The 18,383-nt window shown below is 42.6% G+C and overlaps 1 protein-coding gene across 1 annotated transcript in view; it reads right to left on the reverse strand.

The window, feature by feature from the left end:
- LOC140348519 (voltage-dependent calcium channel subunit alpha-2/delta-1-like) overlaps window positions 1-18,383 on the reverse strand; it is a 181,738-nt gene that overhangs the window by 53,469 nt on the left and 109,886 nt on the right. Inside the window, exons 7-10 of the mRNA XM_072434451.1 lie at window positions 16,731-16,862; window positions 10,806-10,875; window positions 9,382-9,432; window positions 9,076-9,175 (exon numbers count right to left, since the gene is read on the reverse strand). Coding sequence (XP_072290552.1) covers window positions 9,076-9,175; window positions 9,382-9,432; window positions 10,806-10,875; window positions 16,731-16,862 — 353 coding nt within the window. The remainder of the gene's footprint in view (window positions 1-9,075; window positions 9,176-9,381; window positions 9,433-10,805; window positions 10,876-16,730; window positions 16,863-18,383) is intronic.

Below are 18,383 nucleotides of genomic sequence, written 5' to 3' on the forward strand. Positions count from 1 at the left end.
CCTCCACCTCCACTCCATCTCCCCTCCACCTCCTCATCCCATCTCCTCTCCATCCTTCCTTCTCCTCCTCTTCTCCATCTCCTCTCCACTCCTCTCTCATCATACACCTCTCCATCTCTCCATCCCTCATCCACCTTACGCTTCCATCTCCTCTCAATACCTCCTCACCCTCTCTCTCCATCACCTCGTCCTTTCCTCTCCCCCCTCTCTCCCCTCCCCCACCCCCTCCTCCATCTCCCACCCCCACCACTCCACCCCACCACCATCCCCACCACCACCCTCCACCTCCATCTCCATCCCCCTCACCTCCCTCCACTCCCCCTCCACCCTCCTCACCTCCCTCCACACCCCATCCTCCTCCCCACCCTCACCCTCTCCTCTCCATCCCTCTCCACCCTCCTCTCCATCTCCCCTCCACCTCCCTCGCCACCTCTCCATCTCCTCTCCATCCCTGCCTCCCCTCCTCTCCACTCTCTCATCCTCACCTCCTCTCCACCTCCTCCTCCTTCCTCACCATCTCTCCATCCCTCTCCTATCTCCCTCCCCCTCTCACCCCTCCACTCTCCCTCCCACCTCCTCTCCATCTCTCCTCCACCTCCTCTCCATCCCCCTCCCACCTCCTCTCCACCTCCTCTCCTCCTCCTCTCCACCTCCTCTCCATCTCCTCCTCCATCTCCTCTCCATCCCTCCTCCACCCTCCTCTCCATCTCTCCTCCCCAACCACCTCCCCCTCCTCTCCACCTCCTCTCCACCTCTCCACCTCCTCTCCATCTCCTCCCACCTCCTCTCTCTCCCCTCCACTCCTCTCCACCTCCTCTCCATCCCTCTCCATCCCTCCTCCACCTCCTCTCCCATCTCCTCCACCTCCTCCTCTCCACCTCCTCTCCACTCCTCCTCCCCTCCACCTCCTCTCCATCCCCCTCCACCTCTCTCCACCTCCTCTCCATCCCCCTCCTCCCTCCTCTCCATCTCCTCCCTCCTCCACCTCCTCTCCACCTCCTCCTCCTCCTCCTCCTCCTCTCCTCCCCCTCCTCTCCATCTCCTCTCATCCCTCCCACTCTCCACCTCCTCTCCATCCCTCCTCCACCTCCTCTCCACCTCCTCTCATCTCTCCTCCACCTCCTCTCCATCCCTCCTCTCCTCTCCCTCCCTCCTCCACCTCCTCTCCACTCTCCTCCACCTCCTCTCCACCTCTCTCCATCCTCCTCTCCATCCCTCCTCCACCTCCTCTCCATCTCCCCTCCACCTCCTCTCCATCTCCCTCCACCCTCTCCATCCTCCTCGCCATCCCTCCTCACCTCCTCTCCACCTCCTCACCTCTCCTCCATCCTCTCCACTCCTCTCCATCCCCCACCTCCTCCACCCTCCTCCACCTCTCTCCTCCACCTCCTCCTCCATCCTCCCTCCACCTCCTCTCCACTCCTCCTCCATCCTCTCACCTCCTCTCCTCCTCCACCTCCACTCCACTCACCCCACCTCCTCCACCTCTCTCCATCCCTCTCCATCTCCTCCACCTCCTCTCATCTCCCCTCCACCTCCTCTCCACTCCTCTCCCCTCCTCTCCATCCCTCCTCCACCTCCTCTCCATCTCCCTCCACCTCTCTCCATCTCCTCTCATCCCTCCTCCACCTCCTCTCCATCTCCCCTCCACCTCCTCTCCACCTCCTCACCACTCCTCTCCAACCTCCTCCACCTCCTCCACTCCATCTCTCCTCCAACCTCCTCTCCATCTCCTCCTCCACCTCCTCTCCATCTCCTCCACCCTCTCCATCTCCCTCCACACCTCTCCATCCTCCTCCCTCCCTCCACCTCCTCTCCATCTCCCCTCCACCTCCTCCCTCCCACCTCCTCTCCACCCCTCCACTCCCTCCTCTCTCTTCCTCCTCCCACCTCCCATCTCTCCTCCACCCTCCCTCTCCATCTCCTCCATCCTCCTCCACCTCCTCTCCACTCCCTCCACCTCCTCTCCACTCTCCTCCACCTCCACTCCACCTCCTCCACCTCCTCTCCATCTCCCCTCCACCTCCTCTCCACTCCTCCTCCACCTCCTCTCCACTCCCTCCTCCTCCCTCCCTCCTCCCCTCCTCTCCCTCCTCTCCACCTCCTCCTCCACCTCCTCTCCATCCCTCCTCCATCCTCCTCCACCTCCTCTCCATCCCTCCTCCACCTCCTCTCCATCTCCCCTCCACCTCCTCTCCATCTCCTCTCCATCCCTCCTCCACCTCCTCTCCATCTCCCCTCCACCTCCTCTCCACCTCCTCTCCATCTCCTCTCCATCCCTCCTCCACCTCCTCTCCACCTCCTCTCAATATCTCCCCACCCTCCATCCCTCCTCCATTTCCTTTCCATCTCTCCTCCATCCCTCCTCCATCTCTCCTCCACCTCCTCTCCATCCCTCCTCCACCTCCTCTCCACCTCCTCTCCATCCCTCCTCCACCTCCTCTCCATCTCCCCTCCACCTCCTCTCCACCTCCTCTCCACCTCCTCTCCACCTCCTCTCCATCTCCTCTCCATCTCCTCTCCATCCCTCCTCCACCTCCTCTCCATCTCCCCTCCACCTCCTCTCCACCTCCTCTCCATCTCCTCTCCATCCCTCCTCCACCTCCTCTCCACCTCCTCTCAATATCTCCTCCACCTCCTCTCCATCCCTCCTCCATTTCCTTTCCATCTCTCCTCCATCCCTCCTCCATCTCTCCTCCACCTCCTCTCCATCTCCCCTCCACCTCCTCTCCACCTCCTCTCCATCTCCTCTCCACCTCCTCTCCATCTCCTCTCCATCTCCTCTCCATCCCTCCTCCACCTCCTCTCCATCTCCCCTCCACCTCCTCTCCACCTCCTCTCCATCTCCTCTCCATCCCTCCTCCACCTCCTCTCCATCTTATTGGAACTTGCTGACAGCAGAATCCTCTCTTGCAGACATGACGCTGCAGTCGTGAGTAAAAGTCTTTGCACAAACGTGTTGACACTAAACGTGGTGGTGCACATACGTCTGTTTGCTGGAGTCTGACTTGTGTAGAAGAGGATCAGAACACGGCAGGACGACTGTGCAGGGCTCAGCCAGAGCTTTTGGGCTGTGCGGATGTCAACAGACAGCCAGTATTTAGTTTGAAGTCTTTTTAATTAACTTGTATTGATATTTGTGTTGTTTAATTATCTCATGGATTTACTTTCTTTTGATAAGACACTTTGAATGATGTCGCGCTCTCAGACGTTCCTCATAAACAGCTCTAGTATCAGAAAATTCCACTCATTTTAAAGCTTCACTGTGTAACTTTTCTGCTTTTCTCTATGGAGACATTATTGCTTTGCTTTGCCACAGTTTGACATTTAACTTTAACAACTGCATGTTTTTTGCTGTCACATACTGTATCTTCACAAACTGTAAGCCAACCGTCTCCATAGCGATAGATGGGTTTAGTTTATTAGTTTTTTTTGGTCAGTTTGCTCTCTCAACACAAACAATTTCACCAAGAAACATTATCCAATTTGCACCAAAACATATATTATTTAATTTAGTTTGCATCCACAGATTTACATGGGACATTGTAACTTTCTTTCGTTTTCTCCAATAGAAACATAAAGATCAGACCTTAAAGTAGCACCAAACGTTCCAATCTTGTACATAGATTTTAAAGGTGCCATAACATGCTTTTTTTCACGTTTCGTAGTCTATCCTAAGTGTATAATTGATAATAATAAGGGCTGTGCAACATCCTTAACATAATAGTTAAGAAATATCACCCAGACCTTGGACCCCCTCACCAACCCGGAAATGCAGACGGCTTGGTTTGATATTCGCCCCCACCCTTGCGAAGAGCGATCTGGCTCCCCCGCCCAACCCGTGACGTAGTCTCAGAACGCGTGTGTGCCCCGCCCACCCGTGACGTAGCCCCACAGCTGTCTGCTCCGCCGTGCGCCGCTCCTGCCGCGCGACTGAGTGACAAACGATAGAACTTCAGATGATGACGCGTGCCTGTGGTTATGACGCGGTCTTGCCCCACCCCCCGTCAGTTTGGAGATTGGAGGAAAGGAGATAGTCTGTAATATAGCTAAACACTGCGGGAATCAATCAAAAAAACACTCTGAGTACATATATGAAGCACAAATAGCAATGTAAGAAGGTTAAAAGCTCTGAAAAGTCGATTTTGAATGTTATGGGACCTTTAACGAATCGTTCAGAAGAATTTGTTGCCTGATTTGTTAACATTTTAACACCAAACGTCACATGGTGTACTTTTATTTAGTCATGAAGTACTGTTGCTGACATACTCCTTCTGCAGCTCGTTGGTGTCAGAGGCTCGTAGGTTGGAAGGTTGTCTCGTGGTTGTTTGGCTGAGTCAGAGTCAGTCGCTGAGGCACATTTTTGTCAGTCACTATAAATATCTCAATAGTAAACTTTGTCAAATACAGAGGAATGTTACGCAACAAAATGATTGCTTCATTTTGAATATTCGTGTTTCTTCAGCTGACTTATAATGATGCTGAAATGTGAGTTTACATTCTACTGTAGAATTCTGACCTGTCTCCGGGGCAGATTTTACACATTATGCAAATGACATCACAACAATTTGAATGTTGAGAGTCAATGATTGGTCATTTTGTCCCGTAAGAGCTCAAAACATATCTAAAATGTGAAATAGCTGCAACAGTCTGATAACGAATATAAAAGTCTACAACTCTGCAAACGTATGTAGCTTGTACCTGACATTTAAAAAGAAATGACATGATGTGAAGTGTCCTTTACCTCCTCCATCAAGCTAGTTAAACTTTGCACAGTCACGGCAACAGAGTCAAACTTTCTGCTTACATTTTAAAGTCAATTTTACAAAAAATGGTATAAAAATGATGTAACAAAATCCCATATGTGACTTCCAACCAGAAAAGTCACATAGTACACCTCACTACGCGCACCTTTACTTGTTAAAAATGTAAAAATACTCAAGAATAATATGTCAAAATGCCTAAATCTATTCAAGAAAGAGTGGACGTTGCAATAAAAGGGAGAGTTTGCAGTGCCAGATCTAACTGCATCTGTATGAAAAGCTTTTGAGAACATAAAGAGGAAACTACAAATTACTGGCAGGAAACATTTGCAAGTGAAAATTAAAATTGTGCCCGTCCAATCTCTTTTCTCTCGCACATCTCATTCAGAATCTCAGACGGGCACACGCTGCTTCTCAGGCTGATAATTGCACTTTTGAGTCCACAGTGAAGACCAAATGCACGTCCAAAACAAAGGCTCCCTGTGGGCAGTGTCGGACCGGAGGCATTGTCTGATGTCCGCTCTCCGTAAAGACACATCTCAACAGGTTCAGGTGACTTCGCAATATTCGAAACGGTCCATAGTTTCAAACTGAGCAGGAGAACAGGTCAGAATGATACGTTTGCACACCTAATGCAGCAGAAGATGTGAGCGGATTAAGAGTGAGGTTTAAGAGAGGTTTCCAGAGTCTCCAGAGTTCCCCTGGACTCTCAGAGGAGGGTCACTGTGATCACTCTCCAACTCACACTCAAACCGGACAAATCCTCCTGTTGAAGCTGCACCGAGACCTTTGTCACACGTATTCTATTATGAATGCTTTTTACTACTCGATATACATGTATATGCTCATTGCAAGTATGTCCTTACCCTGTAGTTGACTTTAGACCTCTATAAACACATTCTGATTATTATTTTTGTCTCTTAATTCATATATTTCTTTAGTTATTTTGTTATGTATATATAAAAAAACTGTTAAAAAACTTTAAAAACCTAGTAAAAAAAAATATAGTAACAATAAAAAAATTTAAAAAATGTGAGGTACGGCATTAAAAAAAGAAAGAAATCCCACTCCCCTGCCACGACGTCATCCTCCACTCTGAACCGCTCCGACATCCTTTCACGAGCAATACTGTCCATCATTCTCCTACATTTTCAGAATAAAATGAGCACAAGCCACTAATCCAGTATTTATAACTTTGGTTTATATGGAATAAATTTACCCTGGGCTTCTCTGACAAGCCGCCAGTCATTTGCAAAAATTAAGTCCCATGTGTCATTTAAAAATATATATATATATATATGGTTTTGAGACGATACATGTGATCCTTGTATTCGTGTAACAGTTTATATTTCAGTCTTCTCTATAATTGCAATGTTGCCGTTTAAAAATGTATGCGCTGGGACCTTGTTTTAGGGAAAAATATTATAAATAAATTATAAATCATCAAAATTGATAATAAAAAAAGAGATATATTTCCAAAATGGTTCAACCTTCCACTCTTTTCATCTCTTAATCTGATTTTTCTTTCTTTCGTTTTCTTTTCTCAACCCAGCTGTAATTCCTCTCCACAACGCTCACACCCATCCATCTTGTGTCAATAAAAACGACTCTCTCCCTCTAAAACCTACCCTCTATTTTTTATTTATATAGAATCTTCGAAGTCTCCTCTCTTTCCAATTTGGTTCTCTTTCATTTCTGCTTTTCTCTGCAACCAATCACCTATAGCTCGCCGTCTGTCACTAGCTTTTCATTCTGGCCTTGCTTTCCTGCGCCTGTAATTACACTGTGGAAGAAAAAATACATACTAGGCAGTGTTAAATGTTTTTTTTTTTATGATTGTACTGCCTTATTTCAATAAAGAGAATAAAATAAAATATATACATAGGATTTTGGGTCTGTTCTTTGACAGTGTATTTTCACAAGGGAGCTGCAGGGGGAGCTCCATCTATGTGTGGAATTTGGTTTAAGGTACTTTTACTACAATTATCTAACCTATTATTGTTGTTCTCATTTTGGTTATAGTTTCATAATTTCGGCCTACTGACAGTACAGTGATTACTGCGTTACTGCAGTGACTTTATGCAAAATCACACAACAACTTCACATTGTCACTGAAATGTTAGTCCCGGTACTACATGGAATGATATTAGGGTGAAAATAATTTAATCAAAAATATCAATGACTACATTATAATCTCAATTTTTGTAGAGTATTTGGCCCCAGAATGGCTGCAGGTTTGATGCTGTACATTCCATGCTTGTAGTGTGAATTGGTTTGGCGCTGACAAGTAAAGCGTCGGACAAGCTCTTGGCCCGCACACACGTTTAATCCTGCACACCAAATCGAGCAGAGGGATTTCATTACGCTCCTGTTTCGAGGAGGCCATTCCCGACACATATCTATAGCCCGACGCTCCATCTCTGTCTGGCCCCGTGTGGCTGCAGACTCATGTGCCTCCTGCTGTAGATCAGGGGAGGGAAACTAGTAGTAGTAGTAGTAGTTTATTTGGTCATTTTACAGGATGTACAGGATGAACTCCTAAGAATCTATACATTACTCTCTACACAATAAACACAGATCATTCCAGAGTTCTGTAGTTTTCAAAAAATAATGTTTTATACCTACTTTTGAAGGCAATTATTCAATAGGTCATTTTTAATTGATTATCCAGGTTGTCCATATACCGTACTAACCCCTTTAACAAACATGCAATTACTTTCTGGTCTTAAGTATTTTGAATATTCCCTGTTCTTCTAAGGTTGTACTGTGTTCAAATACCTGCTGTATACAGGGAGGGAGCAAATGATTATACGCCTTATATATCATTACAGCTGTGCTCATATTGATAGGGGAAAAGAATTTGAATATATATATATATATATATATATATATATATATATATATATATAAGTTAAACTGAATTCCACAATAATTTTATTCAAAAGTTGTCAATGCTGATTTGTATTGCCTAATTATCGGCTGATTGATGTCACCAAGAGCTGTACCTCACATCTGGATCACAGTGGCCCTTTCGTTTTAACAAAAAAAGTATATGTACAACAGGTGGATTTATATGCATCAAAAAGGCAGTGATAAAAATTACAAATGAGTATAGAAACGCTACAACTTCCCAGCAGCTGCACGGACAAGTGAAGGGCACGCACTGAAAAGACATGCTCAAGGTTTAACCAAACATCAGCAAAGTCATCAAAGTTATTTTCATCAACAACAGCCCAGAACGAAGTGCTCACCTGACGATAAAACCACTGTGTAATGTCCCCCAGTCCTGTTACGGAGCAGGTCTACGGCAAACTACTGCACTTTAACGGCCAATTTTTAAACCCACACAAACCTGAAGCAGCTAAAGCAAGCACAATTATTACGAGCTAAATGCAGCTAACTATGACCTGCAGTGCTAACAATTCTAAATAATCTTATCACAGAAAAGACAGGTATAGTTGCATCTCAATATTGGTTTTGTTAACATGAATATTACTTTAGAATCTGACATTGTTAACACTTGTAAATGCTAAATTTGGTTTAATCTACATCAAAAGAACAACAGCACATGGGTCACAAATAAAGGTCAAATATGAGTCTTAAGCAGTTAATTACACCATTTCTTAAAGTCTATAGTACAGGTTAAACTACACATTTCACTAAAACGTAGTGAACATAATTATAGTTCAGATTGTGCTAAACATTTTGCCTGTTTGTCCCCAGTTTGACCATTTTTGTTAAGTTTATAATTGTACTTCCTGGTTGGAGATGAGCACAAATATGACATAGGTAAAGGTAATTCCACAGCTGTTACCTAGCAACCAGACTGTAAACAAGAGCCAAAATCCATTTAAATTACACAACAGTTATGATTTGACAAACAGTAATAAGATACAACACTGTAAATGTGTTTAATGATCATTTAAACTGTCAGAAAAGTGTGTCAGAAAAGTGTAATCTGTCAATGGCACTTCGCAAATTGATGACATCACAAAGGGATTCTGTTTTATAACTAAGCACAACTTCTTGCAATTTTAAACACTACATACTTCCAATTTCTTTTACACTTTTACAGACAGGCATTAAATGAGGTCTAAATGTTACTCAGTTCTCCTTTAAACGACACAATGTGCAAAATTGACATTTTTGACTTTTCAGCCAAACTCCTTCTCTTGGCCTTGGTTCCAAATTTCCCAGATTTGTGACAATGGTAGAAATCTTAAAGTCTCCTACTGATTTAAAGTCCATAAATCCTCACCAAACTCGTTAGAAGCATTTCTGAAATAAACAAACGAGAAAAATGTCGACTTACATAAACCACATTGACGTAATCATCGTCCGAAAGGGTCTCGAGCATTTCGCCGACCGATGTGCGGATGAGCTTGAGCGTCAGACCTGAGACGCTGCCACTCCTGTAAACAAAAACGAGTAAACAAAATTAAAAATACTCTTCTCCAAAACACGCTCCCGCTGTCCCCATATCCTCTGAGAGTCCATCTGTAATTAAGGCAGCCTCCGCCAAGGGAAATACATCACATTATGGAGCCGCTGGTATAATCGGGGGAAATCATGCTGCTATTAGTTCGTTATGGATCAATGGAATTATCTGGGAACTCACGCGTCCACCAGGATTAGCATGTCTTTGGGCGAGGCAGCTCCCTGGATGTACCTAGAATGAGAACAACAAAATACTTCAAGCACTAGAATGACAACTAACTGAATGTTTTTTCTGTGTTTTTTCTGTTTTGAACACCCTTGCATTAGTGTTGGAAAGAAAATATGATGCGTTGACACAGTGTAGATGTGCAATTCTAGTCCTGGTCTAGTCAAGGTTTAGTTATAGGTTTAGTCCAAATTTTGATGTGGTGATTGTGCATGCAATAATCTTAAACAAGGAATTGATACCCAAATGTAGTGGTAAATTGACATTATTGTTTGTTGGCCTACCAAAGTAATTTATCTAGGTCTATATCCTCAAAAAAGCAAAATTAAAAAATCTGATATTAGACAGCTACAAAATCACTTTGGGGGTAGCGAAGTTGTTATTTTGGGGTTGTGACTGAAAAGTCAAGTCCTGGGTAGTCGGGGTATTTATTTGATTAACCATTATTTAACTATGTAAGAACCCATTGAGGTGGAGACCTCTTGTTCAAGGGTGACCTGGGGCAAAAATGAGGCAAAATGTGTTGACCACATCAAACCGGAGAGAGTTCCAAGCTGTGGGAGCAGCATAGCTAAAGGCTTGCATTTCCAATCAGTCCAAACCCGGGGAACAGACAAGTAAACATCTTGTATCGCAAGGCGAAGTGACCCTCTCTGCACAGGTTTAGTTCTGTTTTAGTGCTTGTGGTCTAGTCTTGTTTAAGATGTGTTTTTTGTCTGATGTTTCCAAATGTCTTGGTTTAAACCTCATCTTGTCCTAGATCTGCTATGATCTGCTCCAGTTCTGCAGCACGGCACAGCTGTTAGCGCTCTCGCTTCACTGCTTAGAGCAACTATCCTGGTTAAATAAAGGTCAATAAATAAGTCTGGTAGACACTGGGTTTGCCTTGGCTCAGTCCTTATTATTACTGTTTTTATGTGACAAGGCAGTGTTAGTCAGTATAATTGAATATCCTCTAGTAGAGGCTGAAGCATTGTGAAATGACAAATCAGCAACTAGTCTACTGTCATCATAGTTGCAGCGAGGGACCACAGACTCAAGAGTCCCTAGCTGTTAGCTCGTAGTTCAGTTCAGTTTAATCACATTAAAACATAGTAAAGGGGGTGATCTTGCCGTCCCAGGCCCATTGCACAACTCCACACAGATGTTCGGTCTGAGAATTTAAAGGAACTGTGCCACACCTTTTTTTTTTTTGTCTTAAGAATGTGAAAAACAGAATTAGTTTTTTAAACCATTTTCGGTCCACCTATACTTCACTCAACTTATACATTCTGAGCATTATTATTCTCTGTGATGAGTTTATAATCACTTTTCACCACTCTCTGGGGCCAGAGCAGAGTTTACATCTTATTAATTTGCATTGACAGTGGCTGACTCACCAAGGTCTCCGGCGGACGTCATACAGATCGATTTTGCTGGGCGTCTTGCGGACATCCATCCAGGGAGAGGCTGGGAAAGGCAAGCACATTCATCAGAGCAGAATACATAAGGAAAGAAAAATAAAGAGTCTTATCTGGTGACGTGCTCGACACCTCACGCTAACACTCCAACGTGTGAATTCAAGCAGCGATTGCCTTGCAGAGCGAGAAAGGGAGCATATTTGATTATTTGGAAATATTTCTGTATTAACAGGCGGTTTTATTAATATATTTTTTTCAATCTAGCTTAGGAAATTTAAGAATATCAGCATTCTCTGAAATGTATGAATGGATCAAATGCATCCATAAAGTGGCCAGAACAGCACAACAGTGTCCAAAGGCTCTTTAAGGCTCATTTATGCTTCATTTTCACACTTAACAGATCTGAGTGTTCCAAGCGTAGTTGCCTTCACCAAATGTATACATTCAACTTTTTCTAATGTTGAATATGTTCTGTTAAAAAAAACATCAGAGGGCACTTAAAGTCAGTTAGACAGTTAACCAAATAAAGAAAGAGAGAAAATGAAAAACATATGCTGTGTCTCAAATCCGGGTCTACATACTCCGAAGGCTACATTTGAAGGCCGGTTGCTTCACTTCCTGCGCATGAAGCAGCGAGTCTTGGTTGCTAGGTGATAGAGCGGCTCTGTATGCTAGGCCTGTCACATTTTGGCACGGCCATTGTTGTCGGCGGAGCCTATTTGGAAGCCTCCTTGGAAGCCTCCTTGGAAGCCTCCTTGGGCTGGGTCCTTCAGAGCATCCAGGCCCGAAATATAGACACAGCAATGGAGGCGCCCATGGACGTTTTTAGATGACATTTGTTGGAAAAGGCATTTGTTTTGCAGCTTGCTCTAGTCACAAAAAGTTGATCTACCACTCTTGAGACCAAATGATCTGACCTCCATGTGTCCATCTCGAATATAGCGCATAAATGAGCATTAAGTCAAACTCGGGCTAAGAAACTGTTATAATAAAGAGAGGGAGATGATGTTGTTGTCTGATAAAACATGAATGCATTGTTCTGATGTAGAAAAGGTTCAGTTGTAGTCTCTGGACATGTCTTAAAGAAAACAAGATGCTTCGACACAGCCACTACACAAGAGGATTTATCAACACAGAAGGCATGCAAATTCAGGACCACAGAGCGCCGTGCATCTTCATTTTAAAGCCACAAACCACTCTTTTGAGGACAGTGAGGTGAAGATTCTAAGCAAGAGAAGAGATTCAACCTTCCAGTGGTGTACAGCAGCATCATGAGCACGTTCGCGCTGAGAAACACACAGCCTCAAACCCATGGATCTGTGCTCAAACCACGCTAAATAAACCTGTGGGAATCAAGGATGTTTCTAACTGAGCATGTGCAGAGGAGAAGCGAAGCAACAGCAGCGCCAGGTCTCAACAAATGGACATAAAAACAATCTTTTAGAGACAAGTCTGTGTTTGTAGCTAAGACTCTGTTCATGTTTATTATGATTATTATGTCAGTTTTGTTTTTTAAATAACAGTAAAATAGTGCTAGCTTGTGTAATGACTTGATCGGTGAAGTGAGACTATTCAATCCCTCCAGCAGATTAAACAGGTAAGGTAGTTTAGCTCAATAAGATAGATATTTGCGCTGTACACGGGGCCTGACCTTTACATGTACTTTTTTTTGTTATCCACCTCAAGTCTGCTTGCCCCTCCATAAAAGTAACCACACACTACTGATTTAGAGGACAAACAACAGTGCAATGACAGTAACTCAGAAGTATAAAACAAATCATTAACTCACTATGTTGTTACAAGCTCTTTGCATAAAGCTCCTGATGAGGTGATGACAGGGCCTCATGAATAGAAATAGCCCAGTGTAAAGAAGCCTGCTCTGCACTGTTAAAAGGAGAACGGCTCTGTCTGTCCACACTGTGTTAAATCAATACAGGCCAAATGTATTCCAGCTATTTGCCAAGTCGTGAATAAATCTGCTCTAAGTTTTCATGCAATGTTGGGGAAAATACTTGTAGTAGAAACATTATATTTATTGTAGATAGTTATTGTGTGCCAAAATGTATCTTATTTAAAGGACACTTATTATGCTAAATGGAGGTTTTTTGACCTTTCAACCATGTTCTTAGACTGTTTCTCCATCAAAAATATACCTGGAGTAGCATTTAGCTTCATTCACGCTAGTTTTATTAATCCTGTTTTGAATGTCCTCCCCTCCGAGCGCCAAAAACTCTCCATTCTGAATTTCCACAATGTGTGAAATGGCTCCAAGAATCTTCTGTGCTGTTTTTAAATCATAGGTCATCTTCAGAATCTTTCTGAGCTTACCTGGCTCATGCCAAATTTAAGTCATTCTGCCAATGTTTGTTTCATTTAGTGTGGCATATAATGACTGCTTAAGTGCAAGTCACCTTTGTGTCAGCAGGAATAGACTTTTTTGACAACTTTTCACAGTTTGATGAACAGATTCATCTGTCGATATGATGACTGTGAGCCTAACAAATCTCAATGAGTCTAACAAATCTCAAAGTCAGGGCCACACGATTCCAGTCTGAGTTGTGGAGACACTGGCACAGCTGCATGGTGTCGAGGAGTTGGAGTTTAATTATTGTGTCTTTTAACTTTGGACTACGAGTCTGCATTCAAAGTTTGAAGATGATTATATTTGAATCCTGGGGTCACCCGCGACCCCAAAAGGGAACAAGCGGTAGAAAATGGATGGATGGTAACATTACTTTTATTTGAGTATATTTTTGAGTATTACTTTATCCCCAGTTAACTATCAGTAAAATGTACTTTGGTGTAATTCAGGACACACAAACTATTCCAGGACCCACACGTTTTGGTTAATTTTTCACTGCAAAACTATTATAGCTTGCTTTTTTCCAGACATAATTATCCAGAGTGGGATTCATTTTTAAGAAATGTAAATCACACAGGATTTAACTCGACGCTAATTACAATGAACAAAACAGCATAACAGTGCTGCGTGCAGTGATGTTTGGTAACAAGCCTCAGACATTACTCCCCTTGGAGCAGGAGGTTGTCGCCGCCATGTTAAACTGTTTTGGATACACATACTTGGTGGCTAATGCTATTTTTCCATCAAAATTGCCCTAATAAATCTATCATCCAAAATAGCTCCTGCAGTTGTCGTCACGCTATCCCATGCACCACCAACAATGATTAAAACTGTGTAATTATCTAGTTTAAGCAAGTTCAGCAGGAGAGATTAGTTTATGGAGAAGTAATCACAAATGCTTTACAAAAATGCTGTTTGCATAACTGACTGTTAATAAATCACAAACAAAAGTTAAACGTATGATTTATGGGTTTCTATTACATTGGCATGAGTAAATTAGTCATGGCCATGTACAACAGCTCCATTTTAGTTAGAGTACAACATTTTTTCACAATTTTATCAAGATCACATACATTTAATTATCAATATCAGAAAACATTATATATACAGGGTTCTATAATAAAGAGTATGTCTCACAAACATCTCCAGAGACTCTTTTTGGTGATATTAGAAGGTGGAGGGTGAATCAGATGTCCAGATTTTGCAGAATTAGGTCAAAATCTATGTAGTCTATTGTATTTAAAAGCATACTTGGACCAGTTGAGGGTCGCTAATGTTTAATCCGAGTAGTTTTTCAGGTGTAAGATAAACTCCAAAAGCTAAATTTCAGACAGTAATGATGTCCTCTACCAATCTGGGTGAAGGAGCTCAATATCAGTCTTTACAACTCAATCTCTGTTAACACTAATGGTAAACAGATGAATATTTTTTTGTTATTCCTCGAAGTAAGATTTTTTTTTTTTCATTTTGTAAGCCATAACTCTGGTATGCAATTGAACAGTGAAGACTGAAAATATACTGTTTCCTGCATTTTTTTTTTACCAGTAATATTACATTTTGTTTCCAGCTGTGAACACCTATAATCATTGCTTACAGTTTAGTCCGTTTCCAGGGTGAGAATTTAATGTTGCATATTGAATCCAATCAAGCCGTCAAAGATACAAACAAAGATGGGAAAACGAAAAAATATATATTATGAAGAATCCCATTTAAACGACTTTGACATAAAACATTTACCAAATTTGGTTACAACAGACCCATAATGAACCATATACAAAAACAACAAAACACTGACTTTGGAAAGAGGGGTGAGGCAGGGATGTGCTTGGTTCCCCCTGTTGTTAGGTTTGTACTTGGAACCATTGGCCCAATATATTAGCCAATCAAAAACAATTCATGGTGTTTGAATTGATGGGATGGAACATAAAATTGCCTGTTACGCAGATGATGTTTTATTATATTTGACTAAACCAGAAAATGTCCATACCCAATGTGATGCTTTTTTTTTTTTCTTCAAAAATTTGTCCAATGTCTGGATACAAAAAAAAAAAACTGAAATTAACTCAAAAGACCTATTTGTTTAAATGGCATACAGAATATCTTAGATACTGTATTTTTCGGACTATAAATTGCACCTTTTTTCATAGTTTTGGCCAGGGTGCGACTTATACTTATATTTATACTTATATACTTATACTACGGAGCGACTTATATGTGATATTATTTGTTATTTTCACATTTGCAACCGCATTTCATACTCCAGTGCAACTTATATACAAAACATCTTCTCCATTATTCATTTTTTGGCTGGTGCGACTTATACTCTGGTGCGACTTATAGTCCGGAAAATACAGTATTTAGGTGAGGTCCTCCTACAATTACCAAAAGAAAAGGAGGTTGGGGTTTGCCTTGTCTGAGAAATTACTTTATTTTAGCTCAACTCAAAGCTTTGCTGTATGGGTGTGATCCAGAATATAAAGCTCAATGGAAAAATATTAGAGATTAATGTTGTGCCAGAGGTTCCTGTACAGGCCTTACTGGGAGATTACAAATGGTCAGTGGAGGACATTTGGAATCCCTGGGTAAAATCTGTGCTTACAACATGGAAGGAGCTGATCAAAACATATAAACGAAAATGTTAAAATCTTAAATTGGATGACTTATGACCAAGGTTTTGTACCAAATAGAACTAACCTGAGATTCAAGGTCTGGATCACAAAAGGTACAAAGGTTTTCCAACAGAAGATAATCAAATGAAACGCTCATGCTTATAACCAAGGCAATAAACAAAGTAATGACCATTGGTAACCCTCTGACTGTTATTTACATCAAGGCTTATAAAACCTTTCAAGGGGAATAATATCTCAATCATAGTCATGCATTGATAATTTAGACGACTACTCTACTTATAATTTATTTTTTTTCAAATGGGAAAGCGCGGGTTATCTTGCGTTGACAGATGAAGAGTGGGAAAATGTGGGTACATCCCGGGGGAGGGCCTCAAAATCACATGACTGGAGAGAAAATGGAGAAATGTGTCACGTTTTTTCATATGACCTTGTCAAACTGTGTATTTTGCCTATTATTCACATGAAGATGCTAATGGAAAGAAAACATGTGGTGGCCAGGAGGCAAACCACTATCACGTGTTTTGGGATCGTCCTGTTGCATGAACGAATGAATGAAAAGAAATGGAAGATACAAACCTCAAAAACAGCAATCAAGGACTGGACTGACATAATAACAGACATCAGACAAAAATAATAATATTTTGACTTAATATTGGACAAATTTTAGATTTTGGACCAAATTGTAATTTTATTTTAATTTAAATGTTCGTGATTATGTTTCTTTTGATGTTCAGTTGATGTCTATTTGTATTCCTTCTTTCATTTTCACTGTCTGGTTATGCTGTGTTTTGTGTTTGTTCTTAAAAAAAAAAATAATAATAACAGAAAAAAGAACATTAAATAAAATAAGTAAAAGGCATACAGGATCCAAACGTGCCCCCCATTATTTATTTCTATTTTATATGTTTTTACCTGGGTAGTAGCGAGCCAGGCCCGTGGCACTGCCAAACACCTGCCACAGTAATGTTGGGTCATCCTCTCGGTTTTTCCTGAAGACATCCTCCAAATGTTTAGTCCAGTTGAGCTCGTTCAGCACGATTGTGGCTGCGGACACAAAACAGCAGCAAATAAGTCAATATAAAGTATTCATGGGTTTCAGCTTCCTGGTATAGACAACATATCAAGGACTTTTCACCATTCAAAAGATAAAACATTCAGCTTTAACTTGTTAATTGCTATGCATAGTGGACCCAGAGAGCCGCGTTAAATGGGTCAAGCTTTAATTAAAGGATTCTTTAAAAGATTATTTAAAACATAACTTAACCAATGCTTTTAATATGTACTTATCTTTTTATTTATTTATTGAGACCGGGACATTGTGAGATTGAATGGTTGTCTCTGTGTTAACCTGAGTAGTCCATGTCCAGGTTGTACTCTGTGTAATAATTATCATCACACAGAAAAAATATCACCTTTTTTAATTCAAATTACATAAAGAAAAACGTTATAAAGCTAAATGGAATGGAATCATTGTAGAAAACAATGATTTAGCTGGCACAATCTTGGGGTAAGAGTCGCATCAGCAGAAAACAAATTATACGTCAATAGCAACACCAGACTCTATGTTTTTGAAGGGGCAAACTACAATGAGCCACTTCACTACACTCATGATGGGCCAAACAGTATACACTATCAGATGGGTCAAGGTGCCTTTACATATATGCACTCCACCACACTGCGTATGTGTTACAAAAGTTCAGTATTTAGGCCTCTACTCCAGACATGCCAAGCCGAAAAGCTCAAACCCCAAGAATGGTGTGCGAGCCGTGGGCATTCTGCGGGACTTCACCTCTCCTCCTGATGTGAAAACACATGTCCGTGCTCCGACACTTCAGCTGCAACTCACACTATAGTTGCGTTCCCACTTGACCAATTTAGTCCGGACTAAACTTATCCGGCTCAGTTTGCGGCCATTTTTAGACCGGATCAATTGTCTGACAGCAGCAGAAAGGAAAGACCTGCGAAATCTCTCCTTCACAGAGCGAGGGTGGATCAGTCTCTCACTGAAGCTGCTCTCCAGAGCGGACAGAGTGTCCTGCAGGGGGTGACACTCATGGTCCAGCATAGATGTGAATCTAGCCAGGACCCTTTTGTCCCCCACCTCCTGCACTGAGTCCAGAGCACAGCCCAGGACGGAGCTGGACTTCTTGATGACTTTGTCCAGCTTCCTCCTCTCCCTCTCTGTGATGCTGCTGCTCCAGCAGGCCACACCGTACAGGAGAGCTGATGCCACCACAGAGTCGTAGAAAGTCTTCAGGAGTGGCCCTGTCACTCCAAAAGACCTGAGTCTCCTCAGGAGGTAGAGCCGACTCTGGCTCTTCCTGTACAGTGCGTCTGTGTTGTGAGTCCAGTCCAGTTTGTGGTTCAGATGAACACCCAGGTACTTGTATGAGTCCACTCTCTCAATGTCCCTTCCCTGGATGTTCACTGGTGAGGGGGCAGTGGGGTGGCGTTTGCGGAAATTCACCACCATCTCCTTGGTCTTCCCCGCGTTGATGAGGAGGTGGTTCCGCTGACACCAGTCCACAAAGTCCTGTGCCAGTTCCCTGTACTCCGCATCATCGT

This window comes from Eucyclogobius newberryi, unplaced genomic scaffold, assembly GCF_026437365.1.
Source record: "Eucyclogobius newberryi isolate DKJ021-1_F unplaced genomic scaffold, fEucNew1.0.hap1 SCAF_7, whole genome shotgun sequence".
Lineage (NCBI taxonomy): Eukaryota > Metazoa > Chordata > Actinopteri > Gobiiformes > Gobiidae > Eucyclogobius > Eucyclogobius newberryi.